The following is a 20,480-nucleotide window of genomic DNA, read 5'->3' as shown; positions in this document are numbered from 1 at the left end:
ACAGTATAACAGATATTGGATGCTTGTGCTTTTTACACCATAGAAGGTTTTAACAGGGTGGGTTAACCTTAAATTAAATTCCAGTGTTCTGACATTCTTCAAAGCATATCCCTGTTTTGGATGTGTTTGTCTACCTTCTTGATATAAGCTTATGTGAATGAAGTATATTATAGTACACACATCACATGATGAAAATACATTTGCATTGTCTGTTTTCATAAACTTTATTTCATTTATTTGCAGTGCATTTCAGTCTAATGCAATCTGCATTGGATTACCATGCAACATTAACACAAATAAGATTTTTCTTTAAGCAGATAATGTTTCTATGATTGATTATCAAACTGACTTTCTAACCAGGTTTAAATAAAGTAAATCAAAGGCTTCCAGGATACAGAAAAAACATTCACAAGCTTGAAACACATTGGGATAAATGGTCAGCAGTTACACATGATTTGTATGAAAAATGTCAAAAATGTGTCACAACAGTCTGTAATTTGATGCCAACAGCCAGATGGCGCCATTTGTCTCTCAATATGAACCTGAAGTAAACGTGTGAGAATGCCTCTCTCTGCAAACAATATGTAATAATATATAATATACATAATAATATATAATAAATAAACAGAAATGGTTCAATTTACTAAAACTTGATTTACTCGTTTTCCTGGTGTCTGTGTAGATAAATGTTGAATACTGTCTGTGAAATGTTCCAACAGGCATAAAAACAACAATGGCTCCATTGTTTCATGGTGGAGATTTTACATTTTCAGGTTTTTTTTTAAATTTTACAATAAAACTTGATATGATGAAGGCACTTGTAAATTACATGGTATTACAAAATGCAAACAATACTTTGGCGTTTCATTTTTACCTCTTTACTTAAGATTATTTATGCAGCACTGTTTATACCATTTTCCCAATGTGTTTGAACAAATACAAATAACTTAAAGTAAGAATATGAAACTTATTCAATGGTAAATGCTAAAAACCTTCTTTAACAGTAGCACAAGTAGAGTAGGGTCATAAAGTCAACCAAACAAACAAACAAACTGACTTCTTATTGTCAAAGGTTGCAAGCGTTAGCTAACATTGGCCACTATAAGCTACTGGTCATACCAGACCAAGGGAGGCTGTAGCAGCAAAACCCCTGAGTCTACTGAAGTGAGTAAGTGTGTGTCGATATTTGTTAGGAAACAAGTGTTCTTTAAAATGATACATAGTCTTGCTCTTCCAAAAAAGAGTCCTTTGTCAAAGTCTGCTTGTTAAAAATGTTTGAAAGAAAATATCCTGATGCAGGAACATCAATGCATGTACAAAATACTTTATTCAGACAACCAGACTAATTAACTCCGACAGTTAATTGCTCCAATGAGCCAGACACAGCTCAAGCAATAAAGGTCCATTATCCCCTACCGGCCCAGAGGCCAGAGCAGGTCTACAGCCCCACAGCACTGACAGGGCTCTGTCCGTGTCTCTGGTCTTGGACAGTCTGTGCAGCTTTGCTCTGGACTTCTGTCGGTGGGTTTGACTTTTCTGATTGTTCTTTCTCCTCCAGACCAACCAGCCTGCTGCTGACCTCCCACAGCTTGCGAGCTACCTCCTCATCCAGGGCTTGGGGCGCCGGTTCCTTTTCTGTCATCACTTCATAGTACCTTCCCGTCACCCCTTCCATCTCCTCGGACACTGCCAGGTAGATGCTGGGCTGGGCCCCCAGCTCTGGGCTCTTTACCAACAGATAGAAAAAGGGACCTGTAGGGGGTTTGGTGGAGACCACAGGTTTGCTGGTTAAAACTCAGCAGGAATAACATGTTTTAACTTTCAGATCCTATCCTTTATTAAATTAATCGGCCAATTTTAAGTTACAATCCCAGAACTAACTGGATTCATGTTGTCTGTGGTATATGACGAATTGAAACACTTACACGAGTGTTCAACAATAATGTTTTTACTTATCCGAATGTGGCCCAAGTTGCACTGTGGATTTTTATTATCTTTTAAATGATATCAATAAAAAACACAGTTCTCCTGTGGAAAGCATTTGTATTACCTTTGAGTGCATGCAATTAAAAAAAAAAAATTCATTGCACTATAAAAAAAAAGGTATGGTAGTAAAAACGGTCAGGATCACAATTTATAGATAAGTCCCACTGTGAATTAACTTATTTATAATTAATTTTATTCATTTTGAAAAGGGGGTCCCCAGAAAAAAGTTTGGGAAACACTGATGTAGAACATTGTAGCTATAATATGCTTGTGTACTGGTTGATAAAAAAGAAGCTCAAATCTTTGAATTTATGAAGCAAAAATCTGTTGTGGAATGTCATAATTTGGAATACTGAAGTATTTCAATTACATTTCACTTTATACTTATAGTTCACTTCAATTCAAAAGGGACATATTTTAATCTTTTACTTAAAAAGGAAAATTTGCCACCTTAAATGTGATTATCCGTCTTGATGATAAATGTAGTCATAACTGACAAAACCTCCCACAGTGTCAATGCAGCCGCGGCCTCTGCCTCTATCCGCTGCATTTCTTCAGCTTTATACTCTGGATCGCATAAATACATCTGAATATCCCAGAAAGTTTAAAAAATCCAAACTAAAATAGGTAGCCTTTTCTTGCATCCAACTGTCACGCCAAATGAAAGTGCTGGATGCAAAAAGAACAACAGATGTTGCAGCTGTGAACTCAACTTTCTCGGTCCAAATTGCACACATTGAGGAATTTAATGCTTCAATCAACTACATCTACCATTAACACTGATTGGATGTCCACATTAAAAGGTGGCAAATTTTCCCTTTAACTACATTTTTTTGACAGCTACATGAACAAATTACACATTAAGATTTCAATTACAAAACTTATAATGACCTTGTAAAATACAGGACCCTGATGAAACTACCCAAGTTTCATAAGTGTAAGTCACAGGGGCCAGTTTTGAGCACTTTTACTTTTAAATACGTTGTACTATGTCAATTGAGCACCATTTTCATAGTGGCTCATGGAGTATTTCCACAAAGTAGTATTGCTACTTTTACCTTAGTGAAGAATCTGAATACTTTCTCCATTACTGCCTTAAAACCAAGAAGATCATCTTCAACCAAATGTCATGGTCAGAAAGCTAAAATGAATGGTTTTACCGTTCAAATGTTGTGGATAGGAAACTTTTCTTCACAGAAATGCTGTCAGTTTTTCTGTTATATATATATATATATATATATATATATATAGACCAATTATATAAGAATAGAAAATTCACTGATTAGACAAATGCCATGTAGTAGAGCTTATACAGCCCGAGCTAATTGTTGCATGTGCGTTGGGTAAGCATTTATTGATTTTTCTAAATTCAGAATCCAATAAGAAAGCAGGATACTCACTGAGCACAGAGCTCGAGAACTGTGATTGGTGCAGACCGGTGTGCCTCCCGAGCTCTGTGGCAACTACGCCTGGGTGAGCAGCATTCGCTGTGACTCCTGTGCCTGTTACACACACACACACACACACACACACACACACACACACACACACACACACACACACACACACACACACACACACACACACACACACACACACACACACACACACACACACACACACACACACACACACACACACACACACACACACACACAGCATTGTTTAAAAATACATATCCAATGGCCAGTTACAAGAAAGAACATAGGCCATACTCCTTCCCACACATGCCCACATATGCATCAGCCAGTAGACTTGCCTTGTAATCGTTTGGCGAGCTCTCTGGTGAACAGAACATTGGCAAGCTTGCTCTGACAGTACGCCTGCTTGGTATCAAACTTTTTCTTCTCCCAGTTCAAGTCCTCAAAGTCAATCTTTCCAACGAGGTGGGCAAGTGAGGCCAGGTTGATAACTCTGCTGGGGGCGGACTCTTTCAACTTATCTAGCAGAAGATTTGTCAACAAGAAGTGGCCTGGAGGAAGAAGAAACTATCAGGATCAGGTAGGGAACGAGAGAGCGAGGCTTTGTTTGAATTCAAATATAATTTAGATAGATTTTCTCACAGTAAGTTAAAAAAAAACACACACTGGCCGTCTGTCTTCTTTTGCCTGTTTGTTCAGCTAAAGTCAGTACCTAAGTGGTTAACTCCAAACTGCATGTCGAAGCCATCTTCTGTCTTCCCTGCTGGACATCTCATGACTCCAGCATTGTTTATGAGTACATCCACACGTTGCTCCTCTACAAGACAATTCATGTATTATGAAAGAAGCTGTTACTGAGTGGGCTTTATTTTAATAACTGAACACATAACTGGAGAGGTGACAGCGGAATGCTTTGTTTTCTCACCTTGTTTGATTCTCTCTGCAAACTCTCGAATGGATTTCATGGAGGCCAGGTCGAGGTGACACGCGTAAACGTGAGGATTCAGGGTCTTCCCTCTTATTTCCTTTGCAGCCTCCTCACACTTCTCCATGTCCCGACATCCCATAATGATCCGACCCCCTGAAGATGCCGAAATGGGGAAAGGAGTGTGTCATTGAGAGCAAAAGAACCAGTGAAGATTTTATACATTGTGGTTTTTTGCACGAAATCATAGTCATAATTCTTTTCTCCAAACCTCTCTTTGCCAGTTCTCTGGCAGTCGCCTTCCCGATGCCTGTGTTGGCTCCGGTTATCACCACAGTTTTCCCATTAATGGTAGCCTTACTGGGACACGGGCCTCCAGTCACATGGTTCCTATGAGAAGAAATAAAGTTCAGTGCCATCCTATTTAAGCACATAGGGGCTTTAAAAGGGGTCCTGCTGTATTGCTTGGTCATTAAAGGGGTCCTTGTGTCAAAATCTAGTTTTAGGCCGTCGTTATTTTAGTTTGTGTTTATATCTTGACAAAAGAACCCTTTTCATGACCATGTTATGTTTTTATCAAAATGACTAGGAACCCAGAACAGGCATACTGTATACATTTCACAAAGAGAAGGACGAATGGGGGCCAAACAGCTCATGTTTTGACCAATGCCCACCCTCCACGTTAATGTTCCCGCGTCTCCAGTGACACAAAATATGGATTTATTGTTTTTGCTCACGTCTTAGTCTTAATGTTTTGACACTGATTGTCACCAGAACGCATTTGGTCCTGGGCTTGACTTGAAATCAAATGTTTACACGTATAGTTTTGTTTGTGTAGCAAATCCTCTTCCCAGGTTACCTGGTGGAGAGGAGGTTGTGTGGCCAACGCTCTTTCTCTCTGGCTACACCTGGAAACTGCATGACATCCTCCTGGATCCATCTTTTTCATATATGTTCACCGATGGTCAAATTGTAATTTGATAAGGTAAATCTAATCTACACACACAACATCTACTGCACGTCTGTCGGTCCAGGGATCCCTCCCTTTCTCTTAGTTATGTTTCTTCCATTTTTCCCCCGATTAAAGGGGTTTAGTTATGGAGTATTACCTAATACGAAGTGGGGGTTGAAAAGAACAGCCAGTGTCGTATGTCGAACAGATTGTATAGCCTCTGGAGCCAAACTTGTGATATTTGGCTTTTATGAATACAACTGACAAGACTGTTCTAACGCATGGTTTAACAAAGGATTTCCTTAAGTTCACACTAACCTTATTAACTGTGAATGGGCGAACAGAATGTCATAAACACCTTTACAATCTATGCTATACAATACATTCACCCTGTTATAAATAATGCCTTTGTGAAGCATATCAATATGTATAGCTGAGCCAAGGAGGTTGTACTTTGTGGGTTGTTGTACTGGCTATACAGTAAATTAGTAGTTAAGTGTTGTCCCCTCACTATGGGAAAGAAGCAAAATACTAACGTTACTTACTTAATAACTTCATATAATAAGACTACCTTTCAACGCTTTACAACAAGAGCAAGGTTTTGAACCAACACAGACATTACATTAAGTCTGAACTTAACGCTAACAGCGTAACGTCATATGTACAAGCAGCAAATGTGACACATGCAGTGTATAATATACAGTTACATCACGATACAGTGGCCTTATCACTACTCACTTCAGTAAAACAGCAGCTCCAAACACTGTTCCAAAAAAGGAGACTGGGAAAATATATCTGCTCATGTTGACGTCATATAAAGCATCAAAAACTGGTTTTTAACACCGTTTCTTCAATTGGTTTGACAGTACTCAACCGGTGCCACAAGGTTATGCGCGCATGTTTTTAGCGTCATCGAGTGAGCATAAGGCCCAATGGTATTGTGGGAAATGCAGTACAAAATGAATTGTCGATTTAAAACAAGGAATAAACGACTTTTGGGGGTTTTTTTGCATGGAATTTGTAAATAACAAACACAGTTTTAAGAAGTACTGTAAGAATGTGAGAGTTTTTATATATCTAGAGAATTGTTTGTGTGTTTTCTGTTAGTCTTTCAAAAACATCTTTACAATTAATTCTGGTTTGTTTTTCCTTCTGAGATGTATGAACGTTTTGCTAACTCAGGGAATCACTGCAAAGTTAAACCAAGGTAATCCCTCATTTGCATTTACATGTGTCCTTGCCATCACATATTGTAAAAAAAAAAAAAAAAAAAAAAAAAAAAAGTCACTAGAGCAAAATAAAATTGAGGGATTATGGGTTGATTTTGAGTCAGTAGAGAAGGTAAGGACTATGATTCAGGGGGATGTGGTTGTAAATTGCTTTTTCTGTTTTTGGATTGTGAAAAACGATGTGACAAGACTTTGCTGTTCTATCTTTGTGGAGCAAGGTGAGACTGAAGGAGTGAAAGAGGCAGAGGAAGAGAGAGCTGAGAGACAGAAAGGGTCTGCTCACTGCTGTGGAAGATCAGACTAATGCCTGGAGGTATGAGGGCTGGGTTAGAGCTGTGAATGCAGCGTCCTCTAGAATTCAATTCCTAACTTTTCTTTTGCCTATCTTACTCCACATGTTATATAAAGGGAACAAAAAAATCTCTCTTCTTTCAAAGTTTAGCTGTTCAATGTTGCTAAATTAGAGATTAAGCAGATTTTTTTTCTGCACAAAGTGTTTAAGATTTCAAAGTGTTTTTAAAGGATACTGCTCATCTACATCTTTATACACAAGACAATCTACTTTCTTCCTACATTTCCTAATGATGAAATCACCTATGACAATCAAATACTCTCACAGACACATTAAGTGTGGTTTGTAGAGTGCCCTGATAGTTAAAGTTTACTTTCATGATTTTTTGTGTTCTTCTTCACAGGAAGAAGAACACAAAACCTTATTCTTGTTTCTTCCTAACTGATGTAGATATAACCCTGTTCTAAAAACAGTGCGGGGTGAAATAAAAGTTGAATCTAATTGTGGTTCACAAACGGCATAGAAGTCCACAAACTCTAAGACAACCATAGCTTGATGCCCTGTGATAATATCCCTCCAGGATGACAATGCAGTTTCTAGAGCAGCTAGGACACAAAGTAAACTGTGCATGAAGATACATTTGAGAACAGTGAAAAAACAAGGCCACCCCCTTGCAAAAAGACGTGGAGAACTTGAGGTGACACATAAAAAAGTAAAAACTAGGACGTGAGTCTGGTGGCTGAAAAAGGAGAGAGGAGGAGAGAGGAGGAGCAGTCCTGCTCTATTTGTTCACAGCTCAGAGGTGTGTGTCCCTGGAGTGTTTTGACCCTCGATGCTCTCTGCTCTCAGCCTGCAGTGCTTGCCCTTCACTTTGATTTATGACGGCTCTGATGACCCCAAGGAAACTCTTCGCCTCGCTGCCTGTTGACCTAACTCTTCTGTGTGAGACACCTGAATGTCTCAAAGATGTGCTGAATATATCATATTACTCCTGTATTAGCTTCGCTGCACTGGCTTCCTGAAAAATCAAGATCAAATTAAAAATCTCCTCACATACAAAGCCCTAATGGCCCAGGTACCATTATATTTTAAGGAGCTTATATTACCATATTACCCCACTATAGAGATGCGCTCCATGAATGCAGGGTTACTTGTGCTTCCTAGAGTCTCAAAAAGTAAGATGGGAGCCAGAGCCTTCAGCTATCAAGCTCCTCTTCTATGGAACCAGCTTCCAGTTTTATTCCGGAAGGCAGACACACTCATTCACACATTATAGAGTAGGTTTAAGTCTTTCCTTTTTGATTAAGCTTATAGTTAGGCCTGGCTCAGGTTTGCCTTGATCCAGCCCCTAGTTATGCTGCTTTAGGCCTAGACTGCCGGGGGACTTCCTAGGATACACTGAGCTCCTCTCTCTTCTTTTCTTTTTCCTTCTGTATGTATTTAAGTTCCATTAATGCACTTTACTGACTTTGCTTCTTCCCCAGAGTCTTTGAGCTTTCCTGCCTCACAGGTTTCCATGAATCATGGTTATACCTGGAACCTGGTTGTACCTCCTGCCGTGGTCCTGCCTGACACCCACTGCTACTATTATTATTATTATTATAATTATTTCGCACATTACTATTAGCTCTACAGATACCATTACTGCTTTTATTATCATTATCATTCTGCTATATCCACTACTGCTCTTATTATTAGTGGTCGAAATTTTTCCATCATTATTCTGCTTACAGTCTCATTATATGAATCATTTATATCATATGCATTGGATGTGTTGTAACTATATAATGTTGTTCGTTCTGTACACATGACATCTATTGCACATCTGCCCATAGTGGGAGAGGGAGCCCTCTGTTGCTCTCCCATAGGTTTCTTCCTATTTCTTCTCCCCGTTAAAGGTTGATTTTTAAAGGAGTTTTTCCTGTACCGATGTGAGGGCACTGGGACAGAGGATGTCATATGTCTACAGATTGTAAATTGAAGATGCAGTTATTTCACATCCACCATCTCCCCCACTAAAACAAAATGGTCAGAGTCAAATAACTTTGTTTCAGGAAACAGGAAGATCATATTCCCCTTTACTGACTGTTTTTTCTCCAAGGCTTCAATCTTCCTCTCTCTAACCCTTCCCACTGATCTGTATTGCTTGAAAACAGTTTATATTTCACTCTTCTCAGCATGAGCCTGACCCGCATCTCTTCAATGTAAATCTGGGCTGGGAGAACTGAGAAGGCAGAAAAAGGTATATGCATATGTAAAAATCAATAACTCATAGGAATAAAAAGAACCTTCTACCATAACTGTATTAGACGTGATTGCCATTTGAGGGTCTGATGTGAGATCAAGATTAGTAAAATATTTTTCCCTTCATGAGCAGAAGCCATCCACCCATCTGATCAGTGGTGTTTGATGATGATGCATTAAGGTTATCCCTTCTATGTCGATGCTGTTTTCTCAGTCCAATCTGTTTTGCTTGGCAAACTTGTCTGGCAGGAGGCCTGTTGTTAAACATGTACAGTAAAGGGGAGCTGCCAGGGCACTGCATTAATTGAATGTCTTGCCTCGCTGTTACCTAATAAGGACAGTTGGCAAAGTCACCGCGTGAAGAACTCGAGGCCATAAGCTGTTGAATTATGCAAGAGAGGAGCAGCTTGTTGTTGCTCCAAAGCATGAATCTAAAGTAAAAAATCTCGTCGACGCATTGGGGGGTTGGATGGGTACGTTCAGGCGCTAGGACCCGGGACACGGGAGCGTATTAGTTTACCAGAGGGTGGAGACGGCGAACAATGAGGGAGCTGACTGGTAGGACCAGCATAGGAGCGAGATCTGAGACCGACCCCCCTCCTCCTCATCCTCCTCCTCATCCTCCTCCTCCTCATCCTCCTCCTCACCCCCAGAGTCCCGCTGGACCGACGGACTAAAACAGACTGACCGACAGACAGTGAGAGCAAGTCGCAGAGCTGAGTTGAGAGAGAGAGAGAGAGAGAGAGTGGGAACATGTAGATTTGGTCCATGGATGCTGCAGAGAGCAGAGGTTTGAAGAGCCCCCATGCGTGGATGTGAGTGAATGGGTTCGCCTCAGTGTGTGCGTGTGTGTGTGTGTGTGTGTGTGTGTGTGTGTGTGTGTGTGTGTGGTTCTGAACTGGGTCATGCGGACCACTGGAGGAGCGAAAGATAAACACGCACCTTCCTCCCGCTGCTTGGCAGGTTGTGTGATGGTGGGCGCTCAGAGGAGGGATCCCAGCCTGCGGTGTCTTCATCTCAGCCTCCAGCATCACTTGATGCTTTGATTTATTCCTCCTCCTCCTCCTCCGAAGAAGAAAGTCACTAAGTGAAGAGCCTCTCAAGGAGGACAGGGATCTTATTGGGCGGGCAGCAGCCACAGAACAACGGCGAGATCTTGATCCGAGCTTTTTTTCGCCATCCGTGAGATATTTTTTTTTAGGTTTTTCAATGGACCTGCACGTGTTTTCACGCACCTATACCTGATTGATAACTTTCAAGCGAGGAGAGCCATCCATCGGTTTCTCGCAGACATCCGCGGATCAGAGCGCAGCAGCTCGGATGCAGGACCATGGAGGAGAGAGACAGGTCGCCAGCAGGTGAGTGAGTAAACCAGAGGAACCCTAGAGTGCCTGAACCCACAAGCCAAACATAAAGGTTGAACAATGATTGCCTGTTTTGATTTTCATAAAAGATATCATTCAAATTTATATTTCTCAATTTGAATTGTTCTTCTGATGAAGGTGAATAACATTGAACTTGGACTCACTCTCATGGACAATATTCATATAGGAATAATATATTCGTCTACTGCCCGCTGTAGACTATAATAAAACATACATGTCAGCAGTTATACAGCACTACATATGCATGTACCACTAGGATTAACTCTCACTCCAGTTAATGGCTGAGCTGCGTCTAAATTTGCATCCTCACCCCACAATCCTAGTTAAACTTTTTGGATTCGGTCTTTGCTTGATGGATGCAAGGGCATCCGGGGGAATCCACTTTTAATAACCCTTTTATGCTTTGTCCAGCACGGACAGGTGATGGCTCATCGTTAATGCCGTCTAATGCATTTAAATGAGCAGCTGACTTGAAAGAGCAGAGCCTGTAAAAGCAAAGCCTGGAGGCTGGTAATGGACTCTTAAGTGAAAGGCTACAGCAGCTCACACACAGGGATTTGCTTTTGTCACAAACATTGTTTGATTGTGAAGCAGCAGTACTGGCTTGGACCTATAAAGGAATAGTTCATCCCAAAGTCAAAGTTGCTTTACTGGGAGAAAGTATTTTCCCAAAACACTGTAAACACTGTAAATGTATACAGACAGAAACAGTTTAATCATCAGTTATTATACTCAGCGTACCATTCCACCTGAATCAATCATCACAATTAATATACATAATGGTAGAAAATGCTGCACATTCCAAATTCAAACACACCTTAAAGAGCAGACATATAAAAGCCTGGCATCTTAAATAAACATGGAGTCCATTTAAGCCTGCAAAAAGACCAAATCCTCCCTCAAATTATCGACCTTGGATTGATCAAAAACATCCTCGGAGTCATCCCAAACATGACCTGCAGAACTAATAGGGTGTCTGCCTGTACAAACAACAAATAAAAGGACTGCAATCTTACGGCTTAAATAGATCCCAGAGAATGACCCAGTCCAACAGCTGGCACATGCACACCAGCTTAACCCATCAGCGCCAATCACTTAGCCACACAAATCAAAGAAAGGCACAAACAGAGCTTTACAATGAATACTGTCGAAATGGTGTTGAAACAACATCTTACCGACATTTAAATCAGTTCACTAAAAGCAAATTAGACTCAGCAGACACGGTCTGCTATAGGAAAACATGGCTGCTCAGAGAACAGAAATTATACAAACATTGTCAATTGGGACATATAGAGGACTTTTTTTCTGGAGTCTGTGCCTTGCTGGGTGAATTGAAGAAACCAAACATCACATAATATCTGCACATTACATCCTAAGCAGAAATGAATAGTGAGAAAACAGCTGCGTATTGATACTCTACATACTGTGTACATGTATGTTTGTGAGTTCATTGTATGACAATAGTTTTATGCTATTCATAATTAGCATTAATGTTTGCTGTATTTCATGGTTTTCATCTGCTCTTGATAGTCATTAACAATCAAATTTATTGTTTGGTTAATCAGTGTTTGATTTATGAACGGTATGTTCCTGTTTTTAATTATCTTGTACAGTGGGTCCTATACTTGCTATTGCAGCAATGCCTTATTTCCAGTTTTGCAATTAAAGCATAGTAGGATTTGAATTTGAAAGAAAGAGAGAGAGAGAAGGGGGGGGGCGATAATTGCAGCCTCAGCAATCACCATTAGTCTATTGATTGTGTTTAGAGGCTATTCTATGTGAGCGGGATCACAAATCACCATGTACTGTTAGTTTGCCTTGAAGTGGAGGGCGAATTGGTCGGAAAAAAGGAGCAGTGTCCTCCTTAGCGGTGCTCTTACACCATGTAGCCACCCCCCCCCCCCCCCCCCTTTAGACCCCATTTTCTGAGCTCATAATAGAGTCACATTTCCCCATGTATTTGCCATCAAAGGGACAGAGTCTACAGCATGTAGTACAAAGGGAGGGATGCTTCAATTCAGTCACATTCACTTCAACCAATCTTGCTTTCTCTCTCCGTCCCTCTCTCGTGTCACATGAAGCCTCCCTATTGGAACTTGAGGCTACTGGATAGTGAGACAGTGTAGGTTAGGTACAGGATGTTCCCTGGTAGCTTAATACAGTGACATTTCAGTGGGAAAAGATGTTTAAAATGACTATGATGACGGTTCCTACAATATTAGTTTATTCTGCATTGGCATGTTTGTTTTGGATTATCAATGTGCCTGTTTTTTATTATTTTATTTGTTTGTCATTTGTGGTCACTGCACAGAACTAGAGCCGAGTGTCCTTCACCTCCCATGGCTCATTTCCATTCTCGGTCATTGTTTGGATCCCTTTAACCTTGGGTTATTCCCTTTCCAGGCTTTAGTTCAACCCAGCAGGAGGCCAATGGCCGGCGGCGTTTATGCCAGCAGGCAGCAGGGCATGGGATTCAGTAGCAAGAGAGAGAGAGAGGGATGATGGGAAGGAGAGTAGAGGCGAGACAAGTCAGGGACGGGTGAGACAGCACTCGGTCTCAGCATGGATCCTCTTTATGAACAGCCGGGCAAAGCTGAGCGCAAGTGATTTGTCAAAGTGAGTGCCCGTGGCCCAGGCAGCTGGTTCACCTATCACAGCACAGTGGGAGGTTTCCTCAGCCGCGTGTTGACGGAGACACTAAACCCACCAACCCACCAGCTCTGATTTTCTGTGTAAGGAGGGTGATTCGGGTTTTTTTACGCCTGAGTAAGGAACAGAGTGTCCTGACAGCAACACAAGGATGCCCATTTGGTTTTTGATCGAATGACAGATTGTTTTGGATCACAGTCATTTGTTTTGATTGTATGCACACTTAGACAACAAGGAGACGGTCAGACGGATACATCTGTGTGTCTATGCATGCAGTGGTTTTCTCTCAGCCAGTGGAAGAAACCACATCAGTCACATCGTGTTTCACTCACTGTTTTCACTTTGACCCAGAGGCAAGGCACGTTGGGCATTTTGACAGTAAATTGGACACAGGAGATCAGTCTTCACCCATAATGACTCTTCTGCCGAGAGCAAAGCAACTAGTCCATTAGTAATGGAGAGAGGTAGCAACGTGAAACAGGCTCTGCAGCCTATTTATTTCTCTTATTAGTCCCCTATTTAAATTTTCTGGAACAGACAAGAGAGAATGAGGAAAGGAGGAAGGAAGTCACACACTGTGTGTAAAGCATCTGATATATGCTTTGTGTACATTGAAAGACATTTGTTAAAGATTTCGATGCAACTTCAACTCCATTGCCCGATTTTCCATCTTTTCCACAACTACAATTTAGCTCATCTCCTGTATGTGAATCCTCATTTTTGAACTCACCCCTGTAAAGTCTTAATGTGCTAATCAATGTCATGTCACAGCTTATTGCAACTGTATAATTCACATAGTTAACACTGGGAGAACTCACTGAATACACAATTATTGTCCCTAATAAGAGTCACATGATAATACCACATTTATTTGTCCCTCTGCAGGTTTGTGTTTTCCTATATTAATGATTTGAAGTTACAACAGTTAAGATCTGGAGAAACAAATTGCCTCATTATTAAAGACAACATTGAACATAATTAAATATGCATAAAGATAAGAGTCAGTATTTAGGCACAGCGGTGCTTTGAGCTAAATGCCAAATACCGAAGTATCGGCAATAATTCGATTTTTTGCCCGATGGTGGTAGATTTAAGGTTAAGCTATTACAGTTCATCTTGAAAACATGAATGTGTGTATAATACTTAATGACAATCCATTCAATAGTTGATGTGACATTTGACTCAAAACCACAAATGTGAATTTCATGTTGGAACTGAAGGCAAAGGTCAGGGGATCAACAAAGTCAGTGAAATTGATCATGAATTGATCATGTGGGGGAGATAATGAATGTTGACACAAAAATCCATTATCCCAATATTTACATCCAATAGTTGTTGAGATATTTAAGGCTGGACCTAAGTGGTGGACAAATTGACCAATAAGCATAGCAACATTGCCATCATGGCTAAAAAGTTAAGCTTATCTCTCTTACAGTTGAAACTTGTGCAACCTGAAGTCCACATTAAAACCTAAAATCACAAGTGTAACCCTCAGAATTCAGAGACTATAAACAGAGTGGGCAAGGTCCATATCACAGCCTGAGGCTGTTAAGAGACAGTATGTGGCAAGAGAGACCATTTTCAGCTGCATCACAGGATGAAGCTAGGTGTTTTTAGAAGAAAAGGTCAACCGCTTCTGCAGTTTAATCTCATGTGTGACACTTGCAGTCAGCCACAACAGTTTTCCGGACCGGCGGCGTGGTTATTAGGACGTGAAACTGGATGTTTTTCCGGGAACAACCTGGTTTTTAAGAGGGTTATGCTGTGAACGCACTCAGCTCTGTTTGAGTAATTGCTAAATGGAGCGAGATTGCCAATCTGTATATGAGGGGAGATAAGTGACTGGAACACACCTTGCATCTCCACTTTTTAGGAATTCGTCAAATAAACAGTCTTGTTTTCAGTCTGCCTATGTTTTCAGACACGCATGCATTTTTTTGTTTATTTACTGACATTTTTAAACGGTTTTCTAACACTTAACTTTCGTAGGATTTTTCATCACAATTAAAACATGAAAATCACGAATATTAAAGTTTCAAGATCTCACCTGAACAACACAAGATGATACAGGAATAGGTGAGCAGCCCAGGGATGTGTTTGCAAAAGGCACACAGATGATTGACAGTAAGTGCGACTGGCTTACAAAAGACATTAAAATGTGTCTCAAGCCAAATCATCGTCTTCATGTGGAGCGTGTGGCTGTTACATTGTTTTGGCCGCCTGAGAGGACAGGAGAGGATCCTTGGAGATCAGACGGGCATTTGGCTGTGTTTGAGCACGAACGCTGAGTCGTGAAGAGGCTCACAGCTGATCCCTCTCAGAGGTAGGAGCACAAAAGGCCTTTGAGTGTCACTGTGCGACTGATACACCGGACCTCCCTGCCAAATCCCCCTCTTCCTCACAAACACTCACATACAGTCATCTTCCAGAGACCACATAACTTCGTCACTACACACCTCCAGGGCACTACACTGCAGTTTCTGGTTCACATTTACGGCATCATCGCAGCTACGGAGAGCACCGTCTCCCAACCACTCATCACATTTCAGAACTCTTAATTCAGTTCTGCAAAAGGAAATGAGTGCAAAGCATCCTGCACTGTCAGGCAGGTGGGGGTGGTGGAGGGGGGTTGCTTTTGTCTTTGTGGGAGCTGAGTAATGTGATTAAGATCCACGCTGCACATTCTGCCCGTGGAGCTGACTGGAAGAAGTGCCAGTAAACAAGCGCTCCCTTCGCTCTGCTTTAATGTGGCTGACAAAGCCTATGGGGCCATGCAGGGTGGGTTGTCTGAGGGAAATGGGTTTCCAGTCCGTCTGTCTGTCCTGTTTAAATGTTTAATCACCAAACCAGGACCACGGACCGATCTGGATGATGATCAACTTTATTTTTGACTCTCTGAAGGCTACATAGTGGGTACGCGCAGAATGAGTAGGCTACAATATTCATAGTCTCTTATATAAGCATCTTCATAATAAAACCAAGAAGCAAGTGTTAGCTGCAGAGATACATACACAGGGCACTTTCTATTTTCAGAGTTTTCTTGTTCGACAAAGAGTGATGAGCCAAGAACAAGAGGCTGCAAATGGCCGCATCCTGTTTTAGTTTTTCGCTGTTATAGCTATATTTATCACTCTCTTCCCACAAGATAGCTGAGGAACCTCAACTCCTTCAGAACAAAACCTCCTGTGCCATGTTCTCTCCCCCACCCCCCATCCCCCCAACAACTCACACCTGTCGACACAGACACATTTGTGATGCTCTCATTTAAACCGGCGGTGCTAAGAAACTGGCTGCAGGGAGACAAGAACAAAGAGCAAAGCAGTTGCTTTTTGAATGATGGATGAAAAAGACCATCAGCAAAATAGTTTGTGCTAATTTGATGCCCATTAGTGGGCCGGTGTGTGTGTGTGTGTGTGTGTGTGTGTGTGTGTGTGTGTGTGTGTGTGTGTGTGTGTGTGTGTGTGTGTGTGTGTGTGTGTGTGTGTGTGTGTGTGTGTGTGCTTGCTGCGCACGATTGGATGATTAGATTTGATTTTGTGTGTATGGAGAGAGGTTGAAGCGAGACAATGGGTAAGATCATTAGTGTGATCCACTTCATTTCCTTAAGGTCCATTCCGTAGAGTTTGCTTAAAAGTTTTATTGTTGGCTCCATCGCTGTGACAGAAGCTCTCCTGCACAGTCACTCATCTCGGATTTTTAATTTGTTGTCAGTTGGTACATTTAGTGTGCAGCTGTATTTTCCCTCCTAGGATCAGTTTGACCTATTTCAAACTTGGCACTTCTGAAAATCAGCAGTAACTTTTCTTTTGCAATCTTCCTTTTTTTTTGGGCTTCAGCAATTTGACTGAAATACAGACTGTAGAGTAACCGCTGTGCAAACCAAATGTGTTTATAAGCAACTTCTTTCCTCACAGCACAACTGACTGTATCTACTTTTGGAAAATGTGTATGTAGCTGTAGCTCAGAGTGGTCACAGATGATCTATGGCATGCCTTACCAGCCTGTGTATATCATGGCGCTGTCAGCTCTCTCCATTTGTTTCCATTTATTTGTCCTTCTACCTGGTCGTATTGATTTTCCCATAGCTGTCTGCCAGTAAGTGCTGTCTGAGACCAGCCATACCTGAAAGCTGGCCAGAGTGATCTAGAGGGACAGCAGGGAGTCCAATACATTTACTGAAAGCACTTCCCATGTTGATGCCTTTCCTGAATTGATTGTATGTAAATGAGGGTCTGTTAAAGCCTTACTGATATAACCACCCTTTGGGACACAATGTGCAGACAAGAATATATGGATGTGCGCCAACTTATATAAAAATACTTGAGAGGATTCTGTCATAAACACATTCAGGCACACATTGCCTGTAATCACTTTTAGTTTTTTATTATTTGTATATTATTGTCGCATTTTGTTTAACAAATTAAATTGCTTCTATATGCAAAATAATAACAATAATAATAAAGATAATAATAATGATAAAATACCAAAAAAACACAGAAATCAAATAAATATTCCAACATTAATCTGCACAATTATCTAATATAACGTGCCATCATCATAGCAGATGAAAACCTGACTCTAAATCTTTCTTGTTCCTTTTCATATAGTCTGCCCCACAGCGTCAAGGCGAGCCTGTCTCTTTCTCCATCTGGGCCAGGACGGGTGGGCAGTGGAGGGGGCTCCCCTACGTCCAAGATGGGCTACTGTGGAGGGGTGCCTGTGGAGGACATGCAGGCTTTGGCCATCACCTCTCTGTCGGCAGCAGATGTAGCCAAACAGTATGAGCACATCCGTGAGCTGGGGAAGGGCACGTACGGCAAGGTGGACCTGGTGGCACACCGGACACAGGGTGAGTTGGTTAATATCTTAACCCCTTTATCCTTTGTATTAGTGTTTCTTGAGCAATGGTCATCTTATAAAACATAAATACAAAAAAGACATTTTGGACAACAGATTGTTCAGATCTCCACATTGTGCCAGCATTTCTTACAGCTAAAGATAACCAGCTAAGGCAGATTAGCACGTTGTAAAGTCTTAGGCACAGTGTAGAGACATTAATTTCGGCAGTTAAAAGGGTTTGTTAAGGATTTTTAGGGCTACTGTTTAATCCGTGGTTGTAAGAAATTCAAGGTTAGAGAGCTGGTTCAGTCTGAAAGGGGTATAACGAAGCATTGTATTACAGGGTGAGGCGGAGAGGCTGAGAGGGGCGGCAGAGATTTGAAGTGCTTGAAAGAGCCACTAGTTCTGCAGCTGTGATCACGAACAGCTGGTTATATGTGTGTAAGGGAGATAAGCTTCATTCACTGTACATGTTTATATGAATGAATGTAGCAGCTGTCATTAACACAGGGATTGGCAGTTGGAAACCTCTCCACTCCCTTAGAGTGTCAGGTGACATTTCCAAATTCCCTTTAGATGCTTTGCAAAACACTTGTTTTGGATAGTAAAATGTTGGCAGTAGTTATTTGATGTACAGGTTTGATAAACCAGAGATTAACTTTGTCCATCTTCATGTTTTTATCTGATTTTTTCCTTTTTTAGGCTCCAAAATGGCGCTCAAGTTTGTTACCAAGAACAAGACGAAGCTCAAGAGTTTCCTGCGGGAGTACAGTCTAACAGGCTCACTTAGCTGCAGCCCTTTCATTATCAAAGTGCTGGACGTCCTCTTTGAGACGGAGGACAGCTATGTGTTTGGACAGGAATATGCCCCCGCCGGGGACCTTTTCGACATCATCCCCCCACAGGTAAAGAAATCATTCTTCCTTCCGTCAATCCCCATCCTCACTCGGCCAGAGCTGCTCCAATCAGCCGCCATGTTCAAACATGGCACTTTTAACAAGCTCTCCTGGGATTGGAGCCTTGTATTCATCCCAGGTTTCATTCTCAAACTCTCACTTTGCTTTAGTGCTATTCCAGTTGATGTAATGGGAGTGCTTGACTTCAAGTTTCTTCTAAAGACTCATTAAAAATGGTTGCAGCGGAACTCAAAACTTAGACTCTTTTGTTTCAGTTCTTCTTTTGGGATCGCATCACTTATCGCCCTGTTCTTTCATCCCACCACACAATATAAGCATCACCTACTCTTTTCAATATGTACTGTAACCTACTCACCACGAAGCTCTTTTCTGGTACCACCTCTCATAGTCTCACCTCCTACACAATGTACTGTATCTATTAGACTGCTTTAATCCAAATCTCTATTTTACTTCCTTCGTTTCTCCAACTCTTTCTCCTTTCCTTCACTCTCTCTCTTTTCTCAGGTGGGTCTGCCAGAGGAAATGGTCAAACGCTGCATGCAGCAACTGGGCCTGGCTCTGGACTTCATGCACAGTAAAAACCTGGTGCATCGGGACGTCAAGCCTGAGAATGTGCTCCTATTTGACCGGGAGTGCCGCCGCATCAAACTGGCTGACTTTGGCATGACCAGACGCGTGGGATGCCGTGTGAAACGGGTGAGTGGCACCATCCCCTATACGGCGCCAGAGGTGTGCCGCGCCAGCCGTTCTGAGGGTTTCCTTGTGACCACCAGTCTGGACGTTTGGGCGTTTGGCGTTCTGGTCTTCTGTATGCTGACAGGTAATTTCCCCTGGGAGGCAGCGCTGGCGGCTGATGCCTTCTATGAGGAGTTTCGACGCTGGCAAAAAGCAGGGTGCCCTGTGGGGACCTACCCGTCTCAGTGGCGCCGCTTCACTGATGATGCCCTGCGCATGTTTCAGCGGCTGCTTGCTTCCGAGCCGGAAAAACGCTGCGGAGTCAAGGACGTCTTCTGCTTTGTCAAGTACGAGCTTGTCAGCGAGCTCAGACGCAGAGCATCCTGCCGAGCCAAGAGAGGCGAGAGGTCAAGCTCGGGAGTGTGCACCGGCAGTTGCACTCCCTCCTCGACCTCCACTTCATCACGTTCCTCGCACAGACACCCTGAGCCCTCCACCCCTCCAGGAACAACATGCCTCCGCCCAGCACCACTCAAACGCAGTGTCCTGTCCGACCCGCTGTCTCCCAGAGAGGAGTCTGGACAGCACCAGTCTCCAGGCCGAGACAAGAACAAAAGCCAGATGGTAATGGCAACTGCCATCGAAATCTGTGTGTGACCACGCTAACTTTGGCACTGGAGACTAGATGGCTTTTCACAGTAATAACAAGCTGTGAAGACGTGTTAATGACTGCCACAGAAGACTCCAGTACTACTTCTACTTTAACCATCAAAGAGAAGCTCAGGATCACATCCTCCAGCTGTGGAAATGGACACCATCCATCACTGGCACATGCCGTTGTTGTTTTGATTTGTGACCAAAGACTGCTTCCAAAGCTAAGAAGCTGTTTAAGAGTCCCATGGTGTTGCTCCTCTCAGCAGCTCATCCTGCCATCCAGACATTTGTGTTTTCTGCCCATACACTGTG

General features: G+C 42.0%; 2 protein-coding genes across 2 annotated transcripts; one reads left to right on the top strand and one right to left on the bottom strand.

Annotated features, from left to right (window-relative positions):
- Nucleotides 1-250: 250 nt before the first annotated feature.
- LOC129090975 (retinol dehydrogenase 13-like) lies at nucleotides 251-6,175 on the bottom strand. Its single transcript, XM_054598374.1, has 7 exons — nucleotides 6,023-6,175; nucleotides 4,604-4,722; nucleotides 4,333-4,488; nucleotides 4,120-4,224; nucleotides 3,746-3,958; nucleotides 3,387-3,488; nucleotides 251-1,752 (listed from the first exon to the last, which is right to left on the bottom strand). The coding sequence occupies exons 1-7, from the start codon at nucleotides 6,085-6,087 to the stop codon at nucleotides 1,439-1,441; spliced, it is 1,074 nt and encodes a 357-aa protein (XP_054454349.1). The 5' UTR covers nucleotides 6,088-6,175; the 3' UTR covers nucleotides 251-1,438.
- A 4,194-nt stretch (nucleotides 6,176-10,369) lies between these two features.
- On the top strand, nucleotides 10,370-20,171 carry sbk1 (SH3 domain binding kinase 1). Its single transcript, XM_054598373.1, has 4 exons — nucleotides 10,370-10,407; nucleotides 17,691-17,932; nucleotides 18,625-18,827; nucleotides 19,344-20,171. The coding sequence occupies exons 1-4, from the start codon at nucleotides 10,370-10,372 to the stop codon at nucleotides 20,169-20,171; spliced, it is 1,311 nt and encodes a 436-aa protein (XP_054454348.1).
- The last annotated feature ends 309 nt before the right edge of the window (nucleotides 20,172-20,480 follow it).

This window comes from Anoplopoma fimbria, chromosome 5 (genome assembly GCF_027596085.1).
Source record: "Anoplopoma fimbria isolate UVic2021 breed Golden Eagle Sablefish chromosome 5, Afim_UVic_2022, whole genome shotgun sequence".
Classification (NCBI taxonomy): Eukaryota; Metazoa; Chordata; class Actinopteri; order Perciformes; family Anoplopomatidae; genus Anoplopoma; species Anoplopoma fimbria.
Note: the sequence above shows the minus strand (reverse complement) of the source record. Positions and strands in the feature narration are given on the sequence as shown.

Bases quoted from the DNA above. Each gene is read 5' to 3' on its own strand.
- LOC129090975 (XM_054598374.1), bottom strand. From the start codon at position 6,087: ATGAGCAGATATATTTTCCCAGTCTCCTTTTTTGGAACAGTGTTTGGA. The intron at 4,489-4,603 runs GTTTGGAGAAAA...CGGCATCTTCAG, and splicing joins CAGAGAACTGGCAAAGAGAG to GGGGTCGGATCATTATGGGA. The intron at 3,959-4,119 runs GTACTGACTTTA...TTCTTCCTCCAG, and splicing joins GTTTGGAGTTAACCACTTAG to GCCACTTCTTGTTGACAAAT.
- sbk1 (XM_054598373.1), top strand. From the start codon at position 10,370: ATGCAGGACCATGGAGGAGAGAGACAGGTCGCCAGCAG. The intron at 10,408-17,690 runs GTGAGTGAGTAA...CTTTTCATATAG, and splicing joins GAGAGACAGGTCGCCAGCAG to TCTGCCCCACAGCGTCAAGG. The intron at 17,933-18,624 runs GTGAGTTGGTTA...TTCCTTTTTTAG, and splicing joins GGTGGCACACCGGACACAGG to GCTCCAAAATGGCGCTCAAG.